Here is a 24,108-nt window from a genome sequence, read left to right as displayed (position 1 = left end):
CTTCAGACTGAGCATTTCCCACTGGAAATTGCTGCTGACATTGAACATAGCTTAGGGTTAGGGTATTTACTTCCTTTCAGACTCTCCTATGCCAATATTTCCAACATCTTATACCCCATAGGTTGTAAATAAACCATTTTAAGGGGATATAACTTGTGTCATTATTGTAGGACTGTGAAACCCATAGCCGAATTGCTTCAGACTGAGCATTTCCCACTATTTATTTCCATTTTATAACAGCTAGTGTTCATTTATTTACAGTAGTGTGTTGATGAATTATTGCTTTCTTCAGTGGAAATACAGAATATGTATAAAAATGCTAATATAAGCATGTTAATTAGTACTGAAACATGCAAACGACAAACATTTAACCAGTTAATGAATACAAAACTCGAGAGGTGGTTATAACAAACGAAGTGAGTGTGTGTATATGTATGTAAGTGTTTGTGTGCGTGCGTGTATATTACAATTTCCCATCATAAAAATATATCCCCAATCCCCAATCAAATACCTTCATCGATACCACACATTTAAAAAAAATAAAAATCTGTATTTTTTTCTCCAATCTGGCAAACCTCATAAAATTCGACATAGCCTTGTATAAAATGCATTATGAAACAAATGGTGTAATGTACATGAATAAGTGAAGCCTTGTATTAAATGCATTATGAAGAAAATTGTGTAGACCTACTGTTACCTACACACACAAAAAAAAGACCTTTCTGACAACAAGTGCACCAGTATCCCAAAGTATTAAGAGAAAACAAGCATAGAAAACAGTATTGGCAGCAATAAAATAAAAATAAAAACAACATAAGGCTACTATTATATTATAATTATTCAGTGACAACCTAGTTGATTAACAATATTGGGTTGTTAACACGTTTGTTTTTAATATAAATAAATGTGGGACACAAGAAAAAGGCAGCGTAGAACACCATTGCCCATCATGCATTGCTCTAATAACTCATAATAAGTTTGCCCCCCAAAAATGTATTTTCTTAGGAATGAAGTCACAAAGATTTGTGTATTTTTCTTTGAATTAAGTCGCACAAAAATTTGTGTATTTTCGTACTAATTAAGTCGCACAAAAATGTGTGTTTTTCAACAAATTAAGCCACACAAAAACAATCAAAAATGCACGAAATCTGCTGAAATACTTTTTTTGTACATATTTGCACGAATTGAGTGTGAAATTGTGATGCCCTGTTTGTGGGAGGGACGGTTTTGTGGTTCACATGAAATCTGCAGACCCACTCATGGCCTATGGCGGCAGATTGACGAGTGCGGTATTTTCTGTGCTAAACAGACCAAGATACCACTCCAACAACACATAAAACCTCACATAATTCTGCTCAATTTCTCTCGACCAGTGGCATATGGCCTTTTTAGGTGAGCGCTGATGCCGCACTATGATAAGCAGTGCCCTCTTTGTCAAAGGCAGGGATGCAAAATATTTATCTTGTCCAAAATATTTATCTTGTCCATTCCCAGCCTGCTCCACAAACATTCCATAAAAAAACAAATCTAACATAAATTATGTAGCAGATATAGCATATGGTGGAATGAGTATGTGGCCTTTGCTGTAGCCTACAGGCCAGAGATAAAATGTAATGAGATGGAAACCTTTTACATAAGGGTTCTCCAAACAAATAGCCGAACCTAAATGGCGCCCAATCAAATAGAAAATGTGCTGACATGTTAACAAACAACATATCCTGAAAACAGGACAGGTCAAAGTAAAATGTACCATATGGAATGGACAACCAGGCTTCTCACAACTGCTGTCCATGAGTTTCATCCCATACATCAGTGGTTTCAAGTTTGTATCTGTATATTTTTTTACGAGCTAATGGTAGCAAAAAAGAAAATACTTCTGCATTTTCCAAACTGTCAACACATTGCATATAGGCTCAGGATAACTAAGGATAAAGTTGGTAAGCTGATATTCAGAGCTTAAATAGCCAATCAGGACTAATAAAGCCAATGCCGGTGGGTCTACCATATCGATGGGCATTCATAAAATTCTATTGGGGGCCGACATGGTAGGCTGCACCTCAGTAAGCACGGGCCGATGTCTTTTTGACATATTTTTTGGGGGTCCTGTCCGCACCTGCAGTCTTTGCTTGTGTTTTACAAATGGTAGGCCTCCCACATAGATGGGCATTCCTAAAAATTCTATGTCAGGCGACAATGTAAACTATACCTCAGTAAGCACTGACCGACACTGATGCCTTCTGGATGTATTTTCTGGTCTTGTCCAATGTCTTTTTTTGGTGCCATCTGGACCGGCCTTGATTTCCATATACACAGATGTTGCTTGCTGGTCCACTCTGGACCACTCATAGGTTTGGTTCAGATTTTGTCTGTTCTGGGCCAGCTTTGATTTGGCCCAAACGTAGACGCCTATAAATTATGTATTTTCAACTTTCATTCAGTACCAAAAATGAACCTGATTTCAACATCTGGAAAATACATATTTTCACCTTTCATTCAGAACCTAAATTGAACCTAACTTCAACGTCTTGAAAATACGTATAGTAGAGGTCTTTTTAACGTCATTTTGCTAACTTGGGACTATTCTCGTAAGGCGACCAGGACAGGCCCGTCACGTGAGCACTTTCAGTTTTCCAAACGTCATTTGAAGTGGCTTTCCGTGCTGGCGGGAGATCTATTTTATCTTCGAAAATAACAATAACAACATGTTGTAGGCCTACAGATGAAAACATTTTGATTGCGTCCATCGTCTAAACTGGAATGTAGAGTATTTTCGTCTCGATTGCTTTTGCGCGTCGATCGTCTGAATGAATCTATCCACCCTGGGCCTGTACTGAAATGTAAATAGCCTAAAATCATACTTTCATTCTGAATCTATATGTGCAACCCAATATGAACCGGTTCGTTAATTATTGAACTGTTAATAATATTCAGTCACCTGGTAAATATTGCATTTTTTTTTCAACAAAGAAACTGAATTGAAGAGGTGAACTGCAGTTGCGATCGGCGCCAATGGACCCGTTGGATTTTTTGACAGATGAGCAGTTACTGCGGTTTTTCCGCTGTAGTAGGACAGAAATGTCGTGCATGGAGCAACCACACACCTTTCTTAACCAGCTCCGAGACCACCACCTCATTCCGGAAGAAATGTACAAGGTGAGCAGTAGAGACCCCAACATTTCTATAGACATACCCACCCACTCAAAGGTTACATTTAATCCCATCGGTCACAAAAACATGTAGGCCTACTTTACAGGCTTTAAATAAGTTAAAGTTGTACTTAACACAAGTCACATATTATGCATCATTAAGGTGAAGTATGATTCAGAGAAGTTTCATTCGATTTCTCAAAATTGTCACAAGACAAGGATAAATCTCCAAGGTTCAGACCTCGTTTTACACCAGAAGTCTGTATTCAACAGCTTAAAAAAATAAATATTGTTGAAATGTTTTAATAGTTTAATGTTTTAAGGGTCTGGTTATATAGGGAATGTGCCTTCATTTTCAATAAATTCATTTTAAAGGTGTCATCATGAATTTGACAGTAATTTATTGCGTTGAACGCTGAGCTGTAGTCAATGAATAGCATTCTCACATAGGTGTTCCTTTTGTCCAGGTGTGAAAGGGCAGTGTGGAGTGCAATAGAGACTGCATCATCTGTGGATCTGTTGGTGCAGTATGCAAATTGGACTGGATCTAAGGTTTCTGGGATAATGGTGTTGATGTGAGTCATGACCAGCCTTTAAAAGCATTTCATGGCTACTGATGTGAGTGCTACGGGTCGGTAGTCATTTAGGCAGGTTACCTTAGTGTTCTTGGGCACAACTGAGCACTACCCTGTGGCTCAGTTGGTAGAGCATGGTGTTTGCAATGCCAGCATGGTGTGTGCAACGCCAGGGTTGTGGGTTTGATTCCCACGGGGGGCCAGTACAAAAAAAAAAAAATAATAATAATTAATGAAATGAAATGTATGCATTCACTACTGTAAGTCTCTCTGGATAAGAGTGTCTGCTAAATGACTAAAATGTCAAATGTAAATGTAAAAAATGTGGTCTGCTTGAAACATGTTGGTATTACAGACTCAGACGGAGAGGTTGAAAATGTCAGTGAAGACACTTGTCAGTTGGTCAGTGCATGCTCGGAGTACACGTCCTGGTTATCTGTCTGGTCCTGCGGCCTTGTGAATGTTGACCTGTTTAAAGGTCTTACTCACATTGGCTGTGGAGAGTGTGATAACAGCTGATGTTCTCATGCATGTTTCAGTGTTACTATCCTCGACGTGAGCATTATAGTTATTTAGCTCGTCTGGTAGGCTCGTGTCACTGGGCAGCTCTCGGCTGTGCTTCCCTTTGAAGTCTGTAGTAGTTTGCAGGCCCTGCCACATCCGACGAGCATCGGAGCTGGTGTACGACTATTCGATCTTAGTCCTGTATTGACGCTTTGCCTGTTTGATGGTTCATCGGAGGGCATAGCGGGATTTCTTATAAGCTTCCGGGTTAGAGTCCTGCTCCTTGAAAGCGGAAGCTCTACCCTTTAGCTCAGTGTGAATGTTACCTGTAATCCATGGCTTCTGGTTGAGGTATGTGCGTACAGTCACTGTGGGGACGACGTCCTCGATGCACTTATTGATAAAGCCAGTGACTGATGTGGTGTACTCCTCAATGACGTCGGAAGAATCCCGGAACATATTCCAGTCTGTGCTAGCAAAACAGTCCTGTAGTTTAGCATCTGCTTTGTCTGACCACTTTTTTATAAACCGAGTCACTGGTGCTTCTTGGTTTAATTTTTGCTTGTTAGAAGGATTTAGGAGGATAGCATTATGGTCAGATTTGCCAAATGAAGGGCGAGGGAGAGCTTTGTACGCGTCTCTGTGTGTGGAGTAAAGGTGATCTAGAATTTTTTTCCCTCTTGTTGCACATTTAACATGCTGATAGAAATTAGGTAAAACTGATTTAAGTTTCCATGCATTAAAGTCCCCGGCCACTAAGAGCGTCACCTCTGGATGAGAATGTTTCTGTTTGCTTATGGCAGTATGCAGCTCATTGAGTGCGGTTTTAGTGCCAGCATCGGTCTGTGGTGGTATGTACTGTAGAAAGCTACGAAAAATACAGATGAAAACTCTCTTGGTAGATAGTGTGGTCTACAGCTTATCATGACATACTCAAGACTTCCTTATCATACAACCTCAAGACTTCCTTAGATATCGTGCATCAGCTGTTGTTTACATAAATGCATAGGTCCCCACCCCATGTCTTACCAGAGGCTGCTGTTCTGTCCTGCCTGTAGAGTGTATAACCCAACAGCTGTATGTTCTTAATGTCGTCGTTCAGCCACGACTCGGTGAAACATAACATATTACAATTTTTAATGTCACGTTGGTAGGATAAACGTGCTTTCAGTTCATCCCATTTATTTTCCAGCGATTGAACGTTAGCTAGCAGGACGGAAGGCAAGGGCAGATTAGCCACTCATTGCCTGATCCTCACAAGGCACCCTGATCTCTTTCCACGAAATCTCAGTTTTCTTCTCCAGCGAATAACAGTGATCTGGGCCTGGTATTATATCCCTCCCGTCCGACTCATTGAAGAAGAACTCTTCATCCAGTTTGAGGTGAGAAATCGCAGTTCTGATGTCCGGAAGCTTTTTTCGGTCATAAGAGACGATAGCAGCAACATTATGTTACGAACAACGCGAAAAAACAAACAAAATAGCATGGTTGGTTAAGAGCCGATAAGACGGCAGCCTTCCCCTCCGGCGCCATCACTACAACCAATCTGTCCCCAATACATTTTAAATTGATGGGGCACTATAACCACATATGAGTTAAATTGGTACAGCATTCTTAATCACGGGTGCAATAAATATAGCCTCTTACAAGGTATGCCTCAAAATATGTTAACGGTACAGAAACAACAATACCATAGACCCACTATTGGTCAAATGATTTTCTGTGGGGTGGAATTACAGTACCATTCAAAATACATCAATTCTACCAAAATGCACTTTTAATAGTATGCAGCAGTAAAACATTTAATTAAAAATTTTTTACTGTTGATAATACCTCAAATTACCATATAAATTAGTTTTCCATTACAGTGTTGAATCCATGATGCTCGTAGGGTTATGGATATACTAACAAGATTATCTTACTGATGATTTTACCATTATCCATGAGCCATTATTCAATATGTTTAAAGCAGTGATTTTGACTGTAAATATTGGCCATGTATAGACCCATAAACTGAATTTATGTAATAACTGATCAAATATGTAATGTCAATAGGTTTGTTTAGTGTCTCTTACACATTGGTAGACCTTGCTGAATAGTCACAAGGGTACCTGGTTTATCAGAGTATCGAACCTGGTTCGTATGGGTATGTGTGCTGAGATATGCAGGTGTAGATACAGTTTATATTAGTTGTGGGACTCATAAAAAGGGTAGACCCGGTTTGTAGGAGTACTGGAGCTGAGGTGCAGGGCCATAGCCATAGACTTTTTTTTCAAACTCTAAAATGCTGTTTGGAGAACAGCAAAACAAGCAAAAAAAAACTACAACCATTATCACATTAGTTGCTGAAGCTTCAGTCACCACAGTTGATCTACAAACACATAGCCTATTAACTATACAATTAGCCGCTACATGTTAACTCACATTAACTCAGCACCGGGAATCAAAATTATAATTGAATATGTCTAGCGGGATCTGTGAGCAGAAAAAGTATTTTATTAACAAAAGGTAAACAAATACGTTTGCTTAATATAACTTTTTTGTGGTTGCAGTTTTACAGCTAATTTCCTTCAATTCTACACATTTTGCCATGTGGTGGGGAGAAGTTTTTGCAGTTTTAAAAGCTACTTAAGAGACATGGGCTAATTGAGTGACTGTCAGTGAGTGACATAACAAGGAAAACTGCTGATGTACAACCAAGTTTCGAAATTGCGTCTTGTGTATTCTACTATTCAAACTCTCAACAGCAAGTTGAGACCCCGACTGAGATCCCCCCACACCAAAAAAGTATTTATTTTATTTAATTCAAAAACATCACAGAGGTCCGGACCTCGGTGTCCTTATATGTAGCTACGGCCCTGCTGTGCAGGGGTAGACCTGGTTACAGTTTATGAGTAATCGGGCTTTGTCACATTTAAACCTGGCTTAGTTGACTAGCTGGATATACAGGTAACTGAAAAAATGAAATAAACATTTAAAATTAAAGTTCTGGCGGCTCTGTTGTGGTGTGGGGTGCATTTTCCTGGTGTGGTTTAGGTTTACTCAATATCTTAGAGGGCAAAGTAAACACTAATAAATACACCGCCATTCTGCGTGATCACCTTCAATCTATGATAAGTCATTTCTCACCTGATGGGAGTGGTCTCTTCCAGGATGACATTGCCCCTATCCACATGGCAAGAGTGGTCACTGAATGGTTTGATGAGCATAAAAACATTGAAAACCATATGCCATGGCCGTCTCAGTCACCAGATCTCAACCAAGTTGAACACGTATAGGAGATTCTGGAGCGGTGCCTGGGACAGCTTTTTCCACGAGCATCAACAAAACACGAAATGATGGAATTTCTCATGCAAGAATGGTGTCACATCCCTTCAATAGATATCCATACACTTGTAAAATCTATGCCAAGGCGCATTGAAGCTGTTCTGACGACTTGTGGTGGCCCAGCGCCCTATTAAGACACATTTATATTGTTCTTTCCTTTATTTTGTCAGTTATCTGTAGGTTACTGTTGGTGACTTGGGGAATACAGGCCTAAGGAAAGTAGGTAACAGGGCTGATATAGGCAAGTAACGGGGATGAGGTGTATTGGCAAAGGAACTGGGGTCTATGATTAGTAAATAGGGCATTTAGGGCTAGGATATCGGTGTATGGGTACTTGATTGTATCAATATTAGGGTATTGGCATGTGGGTGTTAGGGTTAGGGCATAGGAGTAACAGGGCTGGGGTGTGTGAGTAATTGGGTTTAGGTGTGTGGGTAAGTGGGCTGCAGTACAATGCTGAGCATCACGTCTGGAGGAAACCTGGCTCCATCCCTACAGTGAAGGTATGGTGGTGGCAACATCATGCTGTAGGGATGTTTTTTAGCGGCAGGGACTGGGAGACTAGTCAGGATTGAGGGTAAGAGCAACAGAGTGCTCAGGACCTCCGACTGGGGCAAAGGTTCACCTTCCAACAGGACAATGACCCTAAGCACACAGCCAAGACAACGCAGGAGTGGCTTCGGGACAAGTTTCTGAATGTCCTTGAGTGGTCCAGCCAGAGCCTGGACTTGAACACAATCGAAACGTCTCTGGAGATAACTGAAAATAGCTGTGTAACGACGCTCCCCATTCAACCTGACAGAGCTTGAGAGGATCTGCAGAGAAGAATGGGAGAAACTCCCCAAATACAGGTGTGCCAAGCTTGTAGCGTCCTACCCAAGAAGACTCGAGGCTGTAATCGCTGCCAAAGTCCTTCAACAAAGTACTGAGTAAAGGGTCTGAATACTTATGTAAATGTCATATTTCAGTGTTTTTTTATTTTATTATTTTACAAAAATGTCTTAAACTGTTTTTGCTTTGTCATTATGGGGTATTGTGTGTAGATTGATGAGGGAAAAACAACAATGTAATCAATTTTAGAATAAGGCTGTAACGTAACAAAATCTTGAAAAAGTCAAGGGGTCTGAATACTTTCCGAATGCACTGTATATAGATATTGCGGCTGAGGAATAGGGGTAAATGTGTCTTCATTTATTATAGTCAGAGCACTGCATGTTCCCATCAGTCACAATTCTGACCGAGATTAAAACATACTTGTTTATATGCTATTCAATATAAAATCTAAAAAGTAATATGGATGACATGTTACGATTACTAATGGCATAATATTTGCATAGTGGCATGTCTGGGATTTGTTTTTGGAAAAAATGGGTTAACCAAGCAATGATAAATTAAATCCCACTAAGCACGGCCAGTGTATATTATTGGTTCAGATTTGGTTCGGTCCGGACTGGCCTTAATTTGGCCCAACATAGATGTCCATGTCTGGTTCAGATTTGATCAGTTTCAATCATAGACATCTGTGTTTCACACGTTTGGACAGCACAGTACAGTACAGTGCAGTAGAGCACAGCAGAGTACAGTACATTACAGCACAGTAAAGAAAAGTTGACTACAGTACAGTAGAGTACAATACAGTAGAGCACAGTACAGTAAATAAAAGCATGTATAGTTCAATACATTAGAGTACAGCATAGTAGAGTATAGTTCAGTATAATGATCTGTATTGTTTAATACTTTACTCTAATGGACTCTACTGAACTAAACTATACTGTACTCTACTGATTTAAACTCTACTGAACACCTTACTATACTGTACTGTAGTATTCTACTTTACTCTACTCTACCGAATAAAACCCTGATCCAACACTGTAACTGTCACGCCCTGACCTTAGAGCCTTTTTTATTCTCTATTTTGTTAGGTCAGAGTGTGACTTGGGTGGGCATATCTAGGTTTCTATTTCTTTGTTGGCCTAATATGGTTCCCAATCAGAGGCAGCTGTTTATCGTTGTCTCTGATTGGGGATCATACTTAGGCAGCCCTTTTTCCCACCTGTGATTGTGGGACCTTGTTTGTGTGTAGTTGCTTTCTGCACTGCATATAGCTTTACGTTCGTGTTTGTATTTTGTTGTTTTTTCCGGTGTCATTTTTATTAAAAGTAAAATGTATGCCTACCACGCTGCACCTTGGTCCAGTTCTTCAGACGATCGTAACAGAAGATCCCACCACCAAAGGACCAAGCAGCGTGGCCAGGAGGAGACGACATCCTGGACATGGGAGGATATCCTGGACGGTAAGGGATCATGGACGTGGGAAGAGATCCAGGCCGGAAAGGATCGCCTTCCATGGGAGCAGACGGAGGCAGCGAGAGAGGAACGGCGAGGAAAACGGGGATCAAGGAGACGACGGAAGCCCGAGAGGCAGCCACAAAAAAAATTTGCGGGGGTCACACGGAGTGGCGAGCGGAGCAAAGGTGGGAACAAGAACAAACTCCCTGTAATTATGATGAGGAGTTGGTCACGGTTCAGATACCATGTTTTCCGGTTCTGCGCACCGTGCTTTCAGTGCGCACCCTTAGCCCGGTGCGTTCTGTGCCTGCTTTCAGGAGTTGCCGTGCTAAGGTGAGCATCTGTCCAGGACGGATTGTTCCGGCTCAGTGGTCCTGGCCTCCAGTGCGTCTCCTCGGCCCAGGATATCCTGCGCCAGCTCTACGCACGGTATCCCCAGTTCGCCAGCACAACCCAGTGCGGCCTGTGCCAGCTCCCCGCACTTGCCGTGCTACAGGGGGTATTCAGCCAGGATGCGTTGTGCCAGCTCTACGCTCCAGACCTCCAGTCCGCCTCCACGGCCCAGTGTATCCTGCGCCGGCTCTACGCACTATGCCTCCAGTGCGCCTTCACAGCCCAGTGTGCCAGCTCTCCACACTTACCGAGCTAAAGTGGGTATCTAGCCAGGACGCGTTGTGCCAGCTCCACGCACCCAGCCTCCAGTGCGTCTCTCCAGCCCGGTGCGTCCTGTGCCAGTTCCTCGCACTCTGCCTCCATCGATGGTCCCTGGCCCGAAGCCTCCAATGGTGATCCATGGCACAAAGCCTCCAGTAATGATCCATGGCACGAAGCCTCCAGTGATGATCCATGGCCCGAAGCCTCCAGTGATGATCCATGGCCCGACGCCTCCAGTGATGATCCATGGCCCGAAGCCTCCAGTGATGATCCATGGCCCGAAGCCTCCAGTGATGATCCATGGCCCAAAGCCTCCAGTGATGATCCATGGCCCGAAGCCTGCAGTGATGATCTATGGCTCGAAGCCTGCAGTGGTGATCCATGGCTCGAAGCCTCCAGTGGTGATCCATGGCCCAAAGCCTCCAGTGATGATCCATGGCCCGACGCTTCCAGCAACGGTCTGCAGTCCAGAGCCTTAAGCAACGGTCTGCAGTCTAGAGCCTCCAGCGACGGTCTGCGGTCTAGAGCCTCCAGCGACGGTCAGCGGTCCAGAGCTTCCAGCGATGGTCGGCGGTCCGGTTCCTCCGGCGACGATCCGCGGTCCGGTTCCACAGAAGTGGGGGGAGCCTCAAGCGGAGCGGGGTCTGCGTCCCGCACCGGAGCCTCCACCAAGAGGAGATGCCCACCCGGACCTTCCCCTATAGGTTCAGGTTTGCGGCCATAGTCCGCACCTTTTGGGGGGGGGTACTGTCACGCCCTGACCTTAGAGCCTTTTTTATTCTCTATTTTGTTAGGTCAGGGTGTGACTTGGGTGGGCATATCTAGGTTTCTATTTCTTTGTTGGCCTAGTATGGTTCCCAATCAGAGGCAGCTGTTTATCGTTGTCTCTGATTGGGGATCATAATTAGGCAGCCCTTTTTCCCACCTGTGATTGTGGGATCTTGTTTGTGTGTAGTTGCTTTCTGCACTGCATATAGCTTTACGTTCGTGTTTGTATTTTGTTGTTTTTTCCGGTGTCATTTTTATTAAAAGTAAACGCCTACCATGCTGCATCTTGGTCCAGTTCTTCAGACGATCGTAACAGTAACAAAAAAATTGTAGTCTACAGAATTTCTTTGGTAAAATTTGTCCTCCTATTTTGCAAGTGAAGGTACCTGGAAGAACCTTTGGGTTGCAACACCAGCTGAACCTTTCCGGTTGAAAAAGGTTCCTTGAGTAACCGCTCTGAAAAGGATATTTGAGGGTCTTCGAGGAACCCCTGTGTAAAGGTTGTTGTGGCAATTCTTACAAAAGGACACTCAAAGTCAATCTTAAATTAATCATTGTTTGTCAGCTTGCTGGAGAGGTTCCAACCAACTCAATGCACCATAGTACACATGTCAAACAGGAGCATTCCTGGGCAGACCCAGCAGTTGTCTTATATACGGCTACACACAGACAAGTTATATTTGCATGATTTAGCATAATTATTTAATCATTACCGTTTTGTTTAATTCATGTGACCGACCAATACTGGTTCATACATGTGACAGACCAACACCCCTCAAGGCTTCTCCTCTTTAAGATGAGACCTTGAAACTGAGATATCTTTCATTTGTTCTCAAAACAAGGTCTGGGCGTACTGCTAAATTGCAGCTACTGATTAGGGGAGGATTTGTTCAGTCAACCACTTGCATGAACTATCAGGAATCAAGGTAAGACCCAAGTGCAGACTATGTGAAGTAATAATGTTTATTGTAACAACCGGGGCAGGCAAATGACAGGTCAAGGCAGGCAGGGGTCGATAAACCAGAGTAGAGGCCAGGGTACAGGACAGCAAACAGGCTCAAGGTCAGGTCAGGCAGAGTGATCAGGCGGCCGGGTTCAGGGTCAGGACAGGCAAGGGTCAAAAACCAGGACAAGAAAAAGAGAAACTGGGGAAAAACAGGAGCTGAGACAAAACGCTAGTTGACTTGAACAAACAAGACGAACTGGCACCGACAGACAGAAAACAGGTAAAAATACCCAGAGGATAAGTGGGGAAGATGGGCAACACCTGGAGGGGGTGGAGACGAGCACAAGGACAGGTGAAACAGACCAGGGCATGACAAGAACACAGAAATTGGTTTATAGAACAGCACATGAATAGAACACAGAAATTAGTTATAAGAAAAGCACAAACATTAAAATTCCCATTACATTCCATCCTCTTATCACTATGTGTGATAATTAATGTAAGCATTTAGAGTTTTGCTTCTATATCAAAATATTATATACTCTATTAGTAAGGGAAATCAACACATGGAAGAAAACAGACACTTCATCATTCCAAACCCTTCATAATGGGTTGTACAATACACTTAGTATTGCATTACTATAATCATAATAAAGGTTGTACTTTATTAATGGGGGTGAGTATCAAAAGAATTACACTTACACAACGAATCTGTAGATTCAGAGGTGAATAAATTTCTCAATGTTAACCATTGTTTCCATATTTCTTACCACAATCGGGTCACATTGACCTATGTTTTCACTAACTGTCCCTGGGACATCCACTTAGTCAAAATATTAAGCAAGTTAAGGGTTTAGATGACCTTACCTTCAACTTGTTTAAAGAAAACAACCTTCAATCTAACTGTTTCACCAACCTCTGGAGGAGTAGAAAACAAGATAGCTGCTGAAATCTTATCAGCCAGAGAGGCACATCGCCATACAGAATGTTAATAATGTTTCACAGGGAAGAGAGAGAACACGTTATAACAGTTTCACACCAACCTTGCTAAGAATGAGATTGTTGCAAGGTTAGCCCAAGCTACAATCTAGTGTTTCTCCTCACATTTTTTTAGGGCACAGCTCTGTCTCTAGAAGCCGTGCCTTTCCAAATCATAATTATAATTATTGATAAATTATCAACCCTAATTTAGAATGACAGTCCTCAGTGCTTCACATTGGTTCTATCACTTTAATTTGTGGTAATTACTTGTGGTAATGACAAATTGGTATCTCAATGCATTCTTATTCTAAATTACTATACATTTTGCAGTGTGCAGACCTCCACAATCAACCTGATACCCCAAATAAACAATTTTGGACAAGCTTAAATCAATTACGGGCACGGTTGACCACCCCCCTTCACGGCACTCCTCCTTTCCTGGCAGTTCATGTTCTTCTTCAGATAGCGGTTTCAGTTCATCCTTTTAATGGAACATGATCAAAATGGATGGCCCTTGATGTCTCTCACTTGAGCCGCCACTGTCCTTTACAGTCATCATGCCTTTGTCCATTTTCCTACCAGTACACCAGCAGCATGAGATAATTTTGGACTGGATCTTTCTTCATGCTCACTCCACATGGACACCATGTCACACTCCTGAGAGAAAAAGCATGAGAGAAAAGGCAGTTGATAGTTTCAACTGCTGTGTACAGGTTGCTGGCTCGGACTCAGGTCTCACGGTAGAAATGGTGAAGGACCATACTGAACGCCATTTCGTCATTTTCAGCCAGTTAGAGGGGGTGTTGAGGTTCACACTGTTCATCGGCCAAATGATCTTCCATGCATCTAGATACGATCTTCGCCATTACCTCAAGAGAGAGAGAGGACAGACCAGAACAACAGTTTAGTTTAGGGCATTTGTAATTCAGGAAATCCAGACTTCTAGAACCAATGTCTTAGAGAATAACAACACACAGTTGAAACCATTCCTCCCCCCCCCCAAAAAAAATACTCCCCTATCATCTTGACAATCTCACTGCGACATTGCAGGTCAGGGAATCAGAGGGCTAATCCTTAGGGAGAAATCCTGACAATCCAGCAGACCCAATCTGAAGCAAGACAAAAACAAAGAAAGGAAAGAAAACAACAACAGCAATACACATATCACTCAAAGTTGGGAAAACTTCAATTAATTTGAAGTAACTGTCATCCATTACTGTCATCCATCCTCTCAAACAATGTTCTGCTTTTCCCCCTATTGCAAGGGTTAAAAGAAAAGAAAACAAACATGATTACTTTCTCTATGTCGGAAGGGATTGTTTTCATTTTAGTATACCTTAAAAAGTTACTCTATATTTTTATTACCAATCTCTGTTGGATATTCACTTTCTGCTTCAGTATTTATTAAATATCTATTATGTTAAGATTCACTTGGGGATCAATATGTATTAACTGGTTGCACTTTCTCAGTCTCCAGTAGATGTCGCGCTCTGTCCATAATAAGTCTGGCACCTGCGATAATAGGGAAACAGATGCAGTCTCCATTTTGCCTTCTCACGAATTGGTTTAGAACGTCATCATTTGAGATATCAATGAAAACTCCAGCAGGAGTAAAATAAATTGTAGCCCTTTAAGTTTCGTTAACAGAAAATAATGTTCCACATTCATTGGTTCTATTTAACAGGGCTTATTTAAAAATGCATTACCATGGTGGAGGAAATCTAAGCATTTATAGTTTTTATTGGTTAGGGTGAAGTCAAGTCCCACACAATGTTTTAACCTTATCTTACAAGTGATCAATAACGGGACCACTCTGAATAGACTACTCTCTTCACCACTTACGTACGTCTACGTTTGGGTGTGCTAGTTGTATATTATCATTATTTTTCTATTCATGCCTCTCATGATCATCATAATAACCCATTATACGCAATATTATGTTACTTTCTCTCTAGTAACCTATTATATATTTGTGTTACATCACAAATTCCTCCTCTAGTGTTTTATTCATACAGGGGTTTAGATATTTACACTAGTTCTATATAACAGCATATTTGAAAATAGTTATCTTCTTTAATATGTCCATACATAATAACGTTCTACATCAAACTCCACTGATGAGACATTTTATCCAAATATAATCTAAAGTCATGTTATCCTCAGAGACATGATATCCTCGTTACCAATGAGACATGTTATCCGTGACATTAACGAGACATGTTATCCACGTTACTAATGAGACGTTATCCTCTGAGACATGTTACGTATCTGATTTCTGAGACATGTTATCCTCTACCTGTAGATCCAATGGCGGTGTTGGACAGACCCCTAGATAACGTTACTAGTCAGCTCACACAGAACTTGAAAACTCAGCTCAAAGAACTGGTTGTGGCATTCATTCACCTCTTTCACACGTAAGCTAGTCCATTGACAGCTCTCATTCACTCAATAATTAATAGCTCAATTTCAATCCTCTTATTATCCACATTTCAATCTTAATATCCAAATTCCAATCGTAATAGTAATAATTTCAATTCATTTATTATCCAAATTTCAATCAGCTTTTGTTATCTAAATTTATTTCAGCTTATTATCCCATATCTCACAATCACACAACTTTCCCATCCACGTTCACTTAGTGCTATTCCCAAACATTCTCCTTATTACCCACATGCATTGTCAACGATTCTCTCTGTCATTACTTGCAATGCACAATATGTATCATCAACGGTTCTCTTGCCGTTACTTGCTATACATATAAATAACACCACGTACTCAAAAATACCTTGTGTTATTTTTTAGTGGCTGCAGACCACAAAGACATTTCTTCTAAATTCCTACAGACAGCTGTCAGTGGGGCTTTCCATGGTACCGTTACGCCCTCGCTCTAGTCTTCTCAAAAAATACCATTTAGTTTACGGTACAATCCAAGATGGCTTAGCAGTCAGTCGTCTTTGTCCTTCGTCTTGTCATGTCCCATGTATATATATTTTTTATATATTTTTTCTAAACCTCAACTTCAAAACACTCTCCTGCAACCCGCCTCACCCAATGTGGTGCGGATCTGTTTTTTTTCTAAAGTATTTTTATTCACCTCGAATCCGGAATCCCCCAACAGAAGCTAGCCAGCTCACTAGCTACTAGCTAACCACTGCTAGCGCCCGGCTAGCTGCTAGACGCGCCCGGCTAGCTGTCTAGAGCATATTGAACTATTAGCTGTATAGATCCATCGGCCAATTTCTTGGGCCAATATACCTATTTTGCCAATTGGACTTGGGACCCCTCTGCTACTCGGAACCCTACTAATCCATCACGACTGGTCTATCGACGTCACCGCACGCGAAGGCTAAAACAGACTTTCTCCCGTCGAGATGTCCCTCTAAGGCCCTTCTGCTAGCTTGCTAGCCCCGGCCTGCTAGCTGTCTGAATCGCCATGTCTCCAGCCAGCCCAACCACTCACTAGACCCCTATTGATCACCCGGCTACACATGCCTCTCCCTAATATCAATATGCCTTGTCCATTACTGTCCTGGTTAGTGATTATTGTCTTATTTCACTGTAGAGACTCTAGCCCTGCTCAATATGCCTTAACCTACCATTTAGTTCCACCTCCTACATATGCGGTGAACTCACCTGGTTTATACGTCTCTAGAGAAATGATTTCTCTTATCATTACTCAATGCCTAGGTCTACCTCCAATGTACTCACATCCTACCATACCTCTGTCTGTACACTATGCCTTGAATCTATTCTATCGCGCCCAGAAACCTGCTCCTTTTACTCTCTGCTCTGAACGCACTAGACGACCAGTCCTGATAGCCTTTTGCCGTACCCTTATCCTACTCCTCCTCTGTTCGTCTGGTGATGTAGAGGTTACTCCAGGCCCTGCAGTGCCTATCTCCACTCCCACTCCCCAGGTGCTCTCATTTGTTTACTTCTGTAACCGTAAAAGCCTTGGTTTCATGCATGTTAATATTAGAAGCCTCCTCCCTAAGTTTGTTTTATTCACTGCTTTAGCACACTCTGCCAACCTGGATGTCCTAGCCGTGTCTGAATCCTGGTTTAGGAAGACCACCAAAAACCCTGAAATTTCCATCCCTAACTATAACATTTTCACTGTTATAGACCACCCTCTGTCCCCCGCTGTGCCCTGGACACCATATGCTAGGTGACCTAAACTGTGACATGCTTAACACCCCGGCCACCCTACAATCTAAGCTTGATGCCCTCAATCTCACAGAAATTATCAATGAACCCACCAGGTACAACCCCAAATCCGTAAACACGGGCACCCTCATAGCTGTCAGCTTAACCAACTTGCCCTCCAAAAACACCTCTGCTGTTTTCAACCAAGATCTCAGCGATCACTGCCTCATTGCCTGCATCCGTAATGGGTCTGCGGTCAACAACCACCCCTCATCACTGTCAAACGCTCCCTAAAACACTTCAGCGAGCAGGCCTTTCTAACCAACCTGGCCCGGGTATCCTGGAAGGATATTGACCTCATCCCGTCAGTAGAGGATGCCTGGTTATTCTTTAAAAGTGCCTTCCTCACCATCTTAAATAAGCATACCCCATTCAAAAAATGTAGAACCAGGAACAGATATAGCCCTTGGTTCTCTCCAGACCTGACTACCCTTGACCAGCACAAAAACATCCTGTGGCGTTCTGCATTAGCATTGAACAGCCCCGTGATATGCAACTTTTCAGGGAAGTTAGGAACATATATACACAGGCAGTTAGGAAAGCTAATCGCTAGCTTTTTCAAGCAGAAATTTGCATCCTGTAGCACTAACTCAAAAAAGTTCTGGGACACTGTAAAGTCCATGGAGAATAATAGTACCTCCTCCCAGCTGCCCACTGCACTGAGGCTAGGAAACACTGTCACCACCGATAAATCCACTATAATTGAGAATTTCAATAAGCACTTTTCTACGACTGGCCATGCTTTCCACCTGGCTACCCCTACCCCAACAGCCCTCCACCCCCCACAACAACTCGCCCAAGCCTCCCCCACTTCTACTTCACCCATATCCAGATAGCTGATGTTCTGAAAGAGTTGAAAAATCTGGACCCCTACAAATCAGTCGGGCTAGACAATCTGGACCCTCTCTTTCTAAAATTATCTGCCGAAATTGTTGCAACCCCTATTACTAGCCTGTTCAACCTCTCTTTTGTATCGTCTGAGATTCCCATAGATTGGAAAGCTGCCGCGGTCATCCCCCTCTTCAAAGGGGGAGACACTCTAGACCCAAACTGCTGCAGACCTATATCTATTCTACCCTGCCTTTCTAAGGTCTTTGAAAGCCAAGTCAACAAACCATTTCGAATCCCACCGTACCTTCTCCGCTATGCAATCTGGTTTCAGAGCTGGTCATGGGTGCACTTCAGCCACGCTCAAGGTCCTAAATGATATCATAACCGCCATCGATAAGAGACATTACTGTGCAGCCGTATTCATCGACCTGGCTAAGGCATTCGACTCTGTCAATCACAACATTCTTATTGTCAGACTCAACAGCCTTGGTTTCTCAAATGATTGCCTCGCCTGTTTCACCAACTACTTCTCTGATAGAGTTCAGTGTGTCAAATCGGAGGGCCTGTTGTCCGGACCTCTGGCAGTCTCTATGGGGGTGCCTCAGGGTTCAATTCTCAGGCCGACTCTCTTCTCTGTATACATCAATGATGTCGCTCTTGCTGCTGGTGATTCTTTGATCCACCTCTATGCAGACGACCCCATTTTGGTATACCTCTGGCCCCTCTTTGGACACTGTGTTAACTAACCTCCAGACGAGCTTCAATGCCATACAACTCTCCTTCCGTGGCCTCCAACTGCTCCTAAATGCAACTAAAACTAAATGCATGCTCTTCAACCGATCGCTGCCCGCACCTGCCCGCCCGTCCAGCATCACTACTCTGGACGGTTCTGACTTAGAATATGTGGACAACTACAAATACCTAGGTGTCTGGTTAGACTGTAAACTCTCCTTCCAGACTCACATTAAACATCTCCAATCCAAAATTAAATCTAGAATCGGCTTCCTATTTCGCAACAAAGCATCCTTCACTCATGCTGTCAAACATACCCTCGTAAAACTGACCATCCTACCGATCCTTGACTTCGGCGATGTCATTTACAAAATAGCCTCCAACACTCTACTCAACAAATTGGATGCAGTCTATCACAGTGCCATCCGTTTTGTCCCCAAAGCCCCATATACTACTCACCACTGCGACATGTATGCTCTCGTTGGCTGGCCCTCGCTTCATACTCGTCGCCAAACCCACTGGCTCCAGGTAATCTACAAGTCTCTGCTAGGTAAAGCCCCGCCTTATCTCAGCTCACTGGTCACCATAGCAGCACCCTCGTAAAACTGACCATCCTACCGATCCTCGACTTCGGCGATGTCATTTACAAAATAGCCTCCAACACTCTACTCAACAAATTGGATGCAGTCTATCACAGTGCCATCCGTTTTGTCCCCAAAGCCCCATATACTACTCACCACTGCGACCTGTATGCTCTCGTTGGCTGGCCCTCGCTTCATACTCGTCGCCAAACCCACTGGCTCCAGGTAATCTACAAGTCTCTGCTAGGTAAAGCCCCGCCTTATCTCAGCTCACTGGTCACCATAGCAGCACCCACCCATAGCATGCTCTCCAGCAGGTAAATCTCACTGGTCACCCCCAAGGCCAATTCTTCCTTTGGCCGCCTCTCCTTCCAGTTCTCTGCTGCCGATGACTGGAACGAACTGCAAAAATCACTAAAGCTGGAAACTCTTACCTCCCTCACTATCTTTAAGCACCAGCTGTCAGAGCAGCTCACAGATCACTGCACCTAGCCCATGTGTAAATAGCCCATTGAATCTACCTCATCCCCATAGTGTATTTATTTATTTATCTTGCTCCTTTGCACCCCAGTATCTCTACTTTCACATTCATCTTCTGCACATTCTACCATTCCAGTGTTTAAATGCTATATTGTAATTACTTCGCCACCATGGCCTATTTATTGCCTTACCTCCCTTATCCTACCTCATTTGCACATGCTGTATATAGACTTTTCTACTGTATTATTGATTGTATGCTTGTTTATTCCATGTGTAACTCTGTGTTGTTGTATGTGTCGAACTGCTTTGCTTTATCTTGGCCAGGTCGCAGTTGTAAATGAGAACTTGTTCTCAACTAGCCTACCTGGTTAAATAAAGGTGACTTTTTTTTTTAAATATAACTAGTGAATAGCCTTCTCTCTATAAGACTATGGGTACCTTTTTATGCGTTCTCACCTTAATTTAATTTTGTATCATTTCTTTTTATACAGATTCATTTAAATTGACTTACGGAAATCAGTTGCCATCCCTCAATTTTTCATGGATGATGTGTCTCCTCCTGGGCAGCACACAGTAAGGGTCTGGTCTGAGCGGGTCCTTGTCCTCTTTTGATCAGGCAGGAACTTCCGTCATGCTTCTGTTGGGGTTTGTTTCATTGTTCTTTGTCAATCATTGGCTCATCGGTGAAATTAGCATTATGACAATATCTTTAATTAAATAATTCAAAAACCTTTATTAATGCAATTGCAGACAGAAGTTGACAAACAGGAACATAGCACGCATGTTTCTGAGTAAGTTCTGCATCAAAAAGGTCCCATGTTATTTTATCAAACCCGAAGTCCAGTCCTCTTGATGTCACTGCCTACTTCATTATCTTCTACTCATGAAACCAAAACCATGCCTACACAGCTATATAAACAAGGCTTTAAGTGTGTTATCTAAAAGCTTATCAGTAAATGTCCAAGTTTATTTATAGTGGAATGTCTGACTAGTCTCCTATCTCTTACACTCCCCTGCAGAGTTCTGTCTTCACAGTCACACATTTCTCAGACAGTTTCTTCATAAGAGGCAGAGAGCCTAGAAAAGTACTGTGGAACATTATTAAACCTCATAATCTATATATATTGTTAATCTGTAGTCTAGGACCCTATGGATGTAAGGAGGGAGCGGTCTTATAACCCCTTCTATTAATACAACATAAGCATAATCAATTATTCTAATACATCAATCATTTGGTACAGCCCCAATCATGACCCCTAGGTGAACTCCTGACACTTCATAAAATGCGCCACCGGGTTTCCTCACAGACCCCCACTGGAAAGCTCTGCCGGCAGAATCAATCACTCGAAGTCAATCTTAAATGAATCATTGTTTATTGTCAGCGTGCTGGAGAGGTTCCAACCAACTCAATCCACCATAGTACACTTGTCAATCAGGAGCTCTCCTGGGCAGACCCAGCAGTTGTCTTTATATATGGCTATACACAGACAAGTTATATTTGCATGATTTAGCATATTTAATTAATCATTACCGTTTTGCTTCATTCATGTGACCGATCAATACTGGTTCAAAACATGTGACCGACCAACACCTCACGAGGCTTCTCCTCTCTAAGCTGAGACCTTGAGACCTATCTTTTGTTTGTTCTCAAAACAAGGTCTGGGCGTACTGGCAAATTGCAGCTACTGATAAGAGGAGGATTGGTTCAGTCAACCACTTGCAAGAACACAGAAATAGGTTTATAGAACAGAGCATGAATAGAACATAGAAATTAGTTATAAGGAAAGCACAAACATTAAAATTCCCATTACAAGGTCAATGATGTGTATAAACCCTGATTGACTGACAGTGGGTGCTGTATTGAAGCCACCATACATACATTTTTGACGAGTTGATTGTATTACAGACACCTTAATACATACTTTTAAATTATAGAATGTGAGCAAAACATAAATAAAATAAATAAAAACATTTTCCTTAAACTATTTTATTTTTCTACTAATGTTACTTTCCCCAATATAACAACATAAAATACTTAAATACATGTAATTTTGTCCTTGAAATACTGTATAGTAATTCCATTAATTCCTCTGGAGGACTGCACTTAATCTCTCTCGGACAAGGTGACTTTTATCAATTGGCTCTATTTATGCTCAGATTCTAAAATGCTAATTAGCGTCAAAGTAGACATCCTGCAAGACTACAAATCCCTGCAAGCTCCTGCACGTCATTTCTAGCTGACACCATTGCTAACAGGCATTGTATACATTTTAAACTTGCACAAGACATTTCACAGAATTTTCCATTTAAAGAAATGTAGATAATTTACTCATGACTACATTTAGCTTACATTAGATAGTTAATCCAGAGATTCTTACCTATGCCTCGATTCAGCAGTCTAGTCCAGATCATCATGGCATTTGTTGTTCTTTATGATAACCACATTAGTAGCTAATTAGCATTTCATTTTGGGGGGGTAAACACAGGCAAATATATTGATAAAAGTCACCTTGTCCTAGAGATATTTACACGGTTATCAAAACGTCACGCCAGGGTAAGCCTACATGAAACACAACCCTTATTTTAAGTGTTTTTTTTTTAATTATGGGAAAAATGAATGGTGGAAAAAGATTGTAACCATTTCCCGGTTTATCCGCGAAAGGTTCCTTGATGATCTCCAGGGTTCATCGGGTCAACACTAATTCTAAGAGTGTTCTGTGTACACTAAGACCATTCACTGTCCTATTAGTAGCTGGGTACAAACAATATAAATAACAGGTCTTTGAATGTTATTGTAAGAGTGGACATTGGAGTTGATGATCTTTGATTAGTAATGCCTGACGTGTGTCCATGAATTCCACTCTGTCACATGAACTGATTGGGATGGCAGTTGCTTCTAGAGAATCAAGTATCACTCTACTCCAGCCACAATTTGTTAACCCCCACAAATTTGACTATGGTTTTGTATTTGACCCCTCCTGCAGAAGCTGATTCGGTGTAGGAATAAGGGGGTGAGGGAGAAGGGTGTGTACCAGGTGTTGGACTGGGTGGAGGCAAAGAGGCCCGACAGCATCAAGGTGTTCTGGAACTGTGTGTTCAAGGACCACCTCCTGCTGCAGTACCCCACATTACGCCTGCTCCGAAACCGCCTGCTGGACGGTCAGTTCTGGAGTCTTCACTCTTATTATTGTATTATTATGGCATTATTATGGCATTTGTATGGATAGCCTAATATCTATATATAATTCTAACTCCTAGTATAATATAAATGTAGTCACAATGGTGGATACTTTGAAGTTGAGGTTCAAGGCCTTTTATTATAATTTGTTATTAGGTGTACATTAATTAGGTTGCATGGTTGGCTCAATTTTGCCTCCAATCCCTTGTAGGGTCGTTCACATTTTATGAGAAACTGCCAGAGAAGATGGAGAAGGAAGAGGAGGAGGAGGATAAGAAGAAGAAGAAGGCTTCAGCGGATGGAGAAGAGGAAGAGGAGGAGGAGGAGGAGAAGAAGACAGGTAGGAAAAAGAGGAATAAGAGAAGTGAGAGTGCAGAGAAGGGCAAGCCCAGCACGTCCACCCAGTCCACCCCCAGTCAGAAGAGGAAAGTCCGAAGGTTAAAATACTGTGAGTCCCAGGCTTCATGTTCCCTGGGGGAAAGAGGAGGCCTTCAATCAGAAAGTCTAAAGTACCTCTGTAACTTCAAACATACATTTTCTTGAGTAAATATTGACTCCGGCATTCATAGCGTAGGAAGTAGTGGGGGGGAGGGAATATTTTCATTTTCAAGTCACATCTTAATGACTGTCCCCAATATGTCCCAATGCAGATTCTCCTTTTTGGAAGGGGGAGAAATCTGACATTTGGACCAAGCCCATCTACAAGATCCAGCTCCCAGTCACCTGTGGGGATAAGGAAGGCATACTCATCAGGAACAAGCTGGCCACAGGTACGTCGTAACAATGGACTTAATATGATATGTTTGTGTGTAATGGTGGATGTGGTTCGGCTAGAATAACCGTGCCTGAGACATTAAAAGGGTCAATCTGCAGTTGCTACATCCATTTTTGGACACATATTCTGAGCCAG

At 42.2% G+C, this 24,108-nt stretch overlaps 1 protein-coding gene across 1 annotated transcript in view; it reads left to right on the top strand.

Annotated features, from left to right (window-relative positions):
- Positions 1 to 2,606: 2,606 nt before the first annotated feature.
- Positions 2,607 to 24,108, top strand: part of LOC115170899 (nuclear body protein SP140) — a 32,380-nt gene continuing 10,878 nt past the window's right edge. Inside the window, exons 1-4 of the mRNA XM_029727261.1 lie at positions 2,607 to 3,153; positions 23,005 to 23,179; positions 23,410 to 23,538; positions 23,849 to 23,968. Of these exons, the coding sequence (XP_029583121.1) occupies positions 3,010 to 3,153; positions 23,005 to 23,179; positions 23,410 to 23,538; positions 23,849 to 23,968 (568 nt within the window). The 5' untranslated portion in view covers positions 2,607 to 3,009. The remainder of the gene's footprint in view (positions 3,154 to 23,004; positions 23,180 to 23,409; positions 23,539 to 23,848; positions 23,969 to 24,108) is intronic.

The sequence above is a fragment of the Salmo trutta genome, chromosome 32 (genome assembly GCF_901001165.1).
Source record: "Salmo trutta chromosome 32, fSalTru1.1, whole genome shotgun sequence".
Lineage (NCBI taxonomy): Eukaryota > Metazoa > Chordata > Actinopteri > Salmoniformes > Salmonidae > Salmo > Salmo trutta.
The sequence above is the reverse complement of the archived record's forward strand: the minus strand, read 5'-3'. Positions and strand labels throughout refer to the sequence as shown.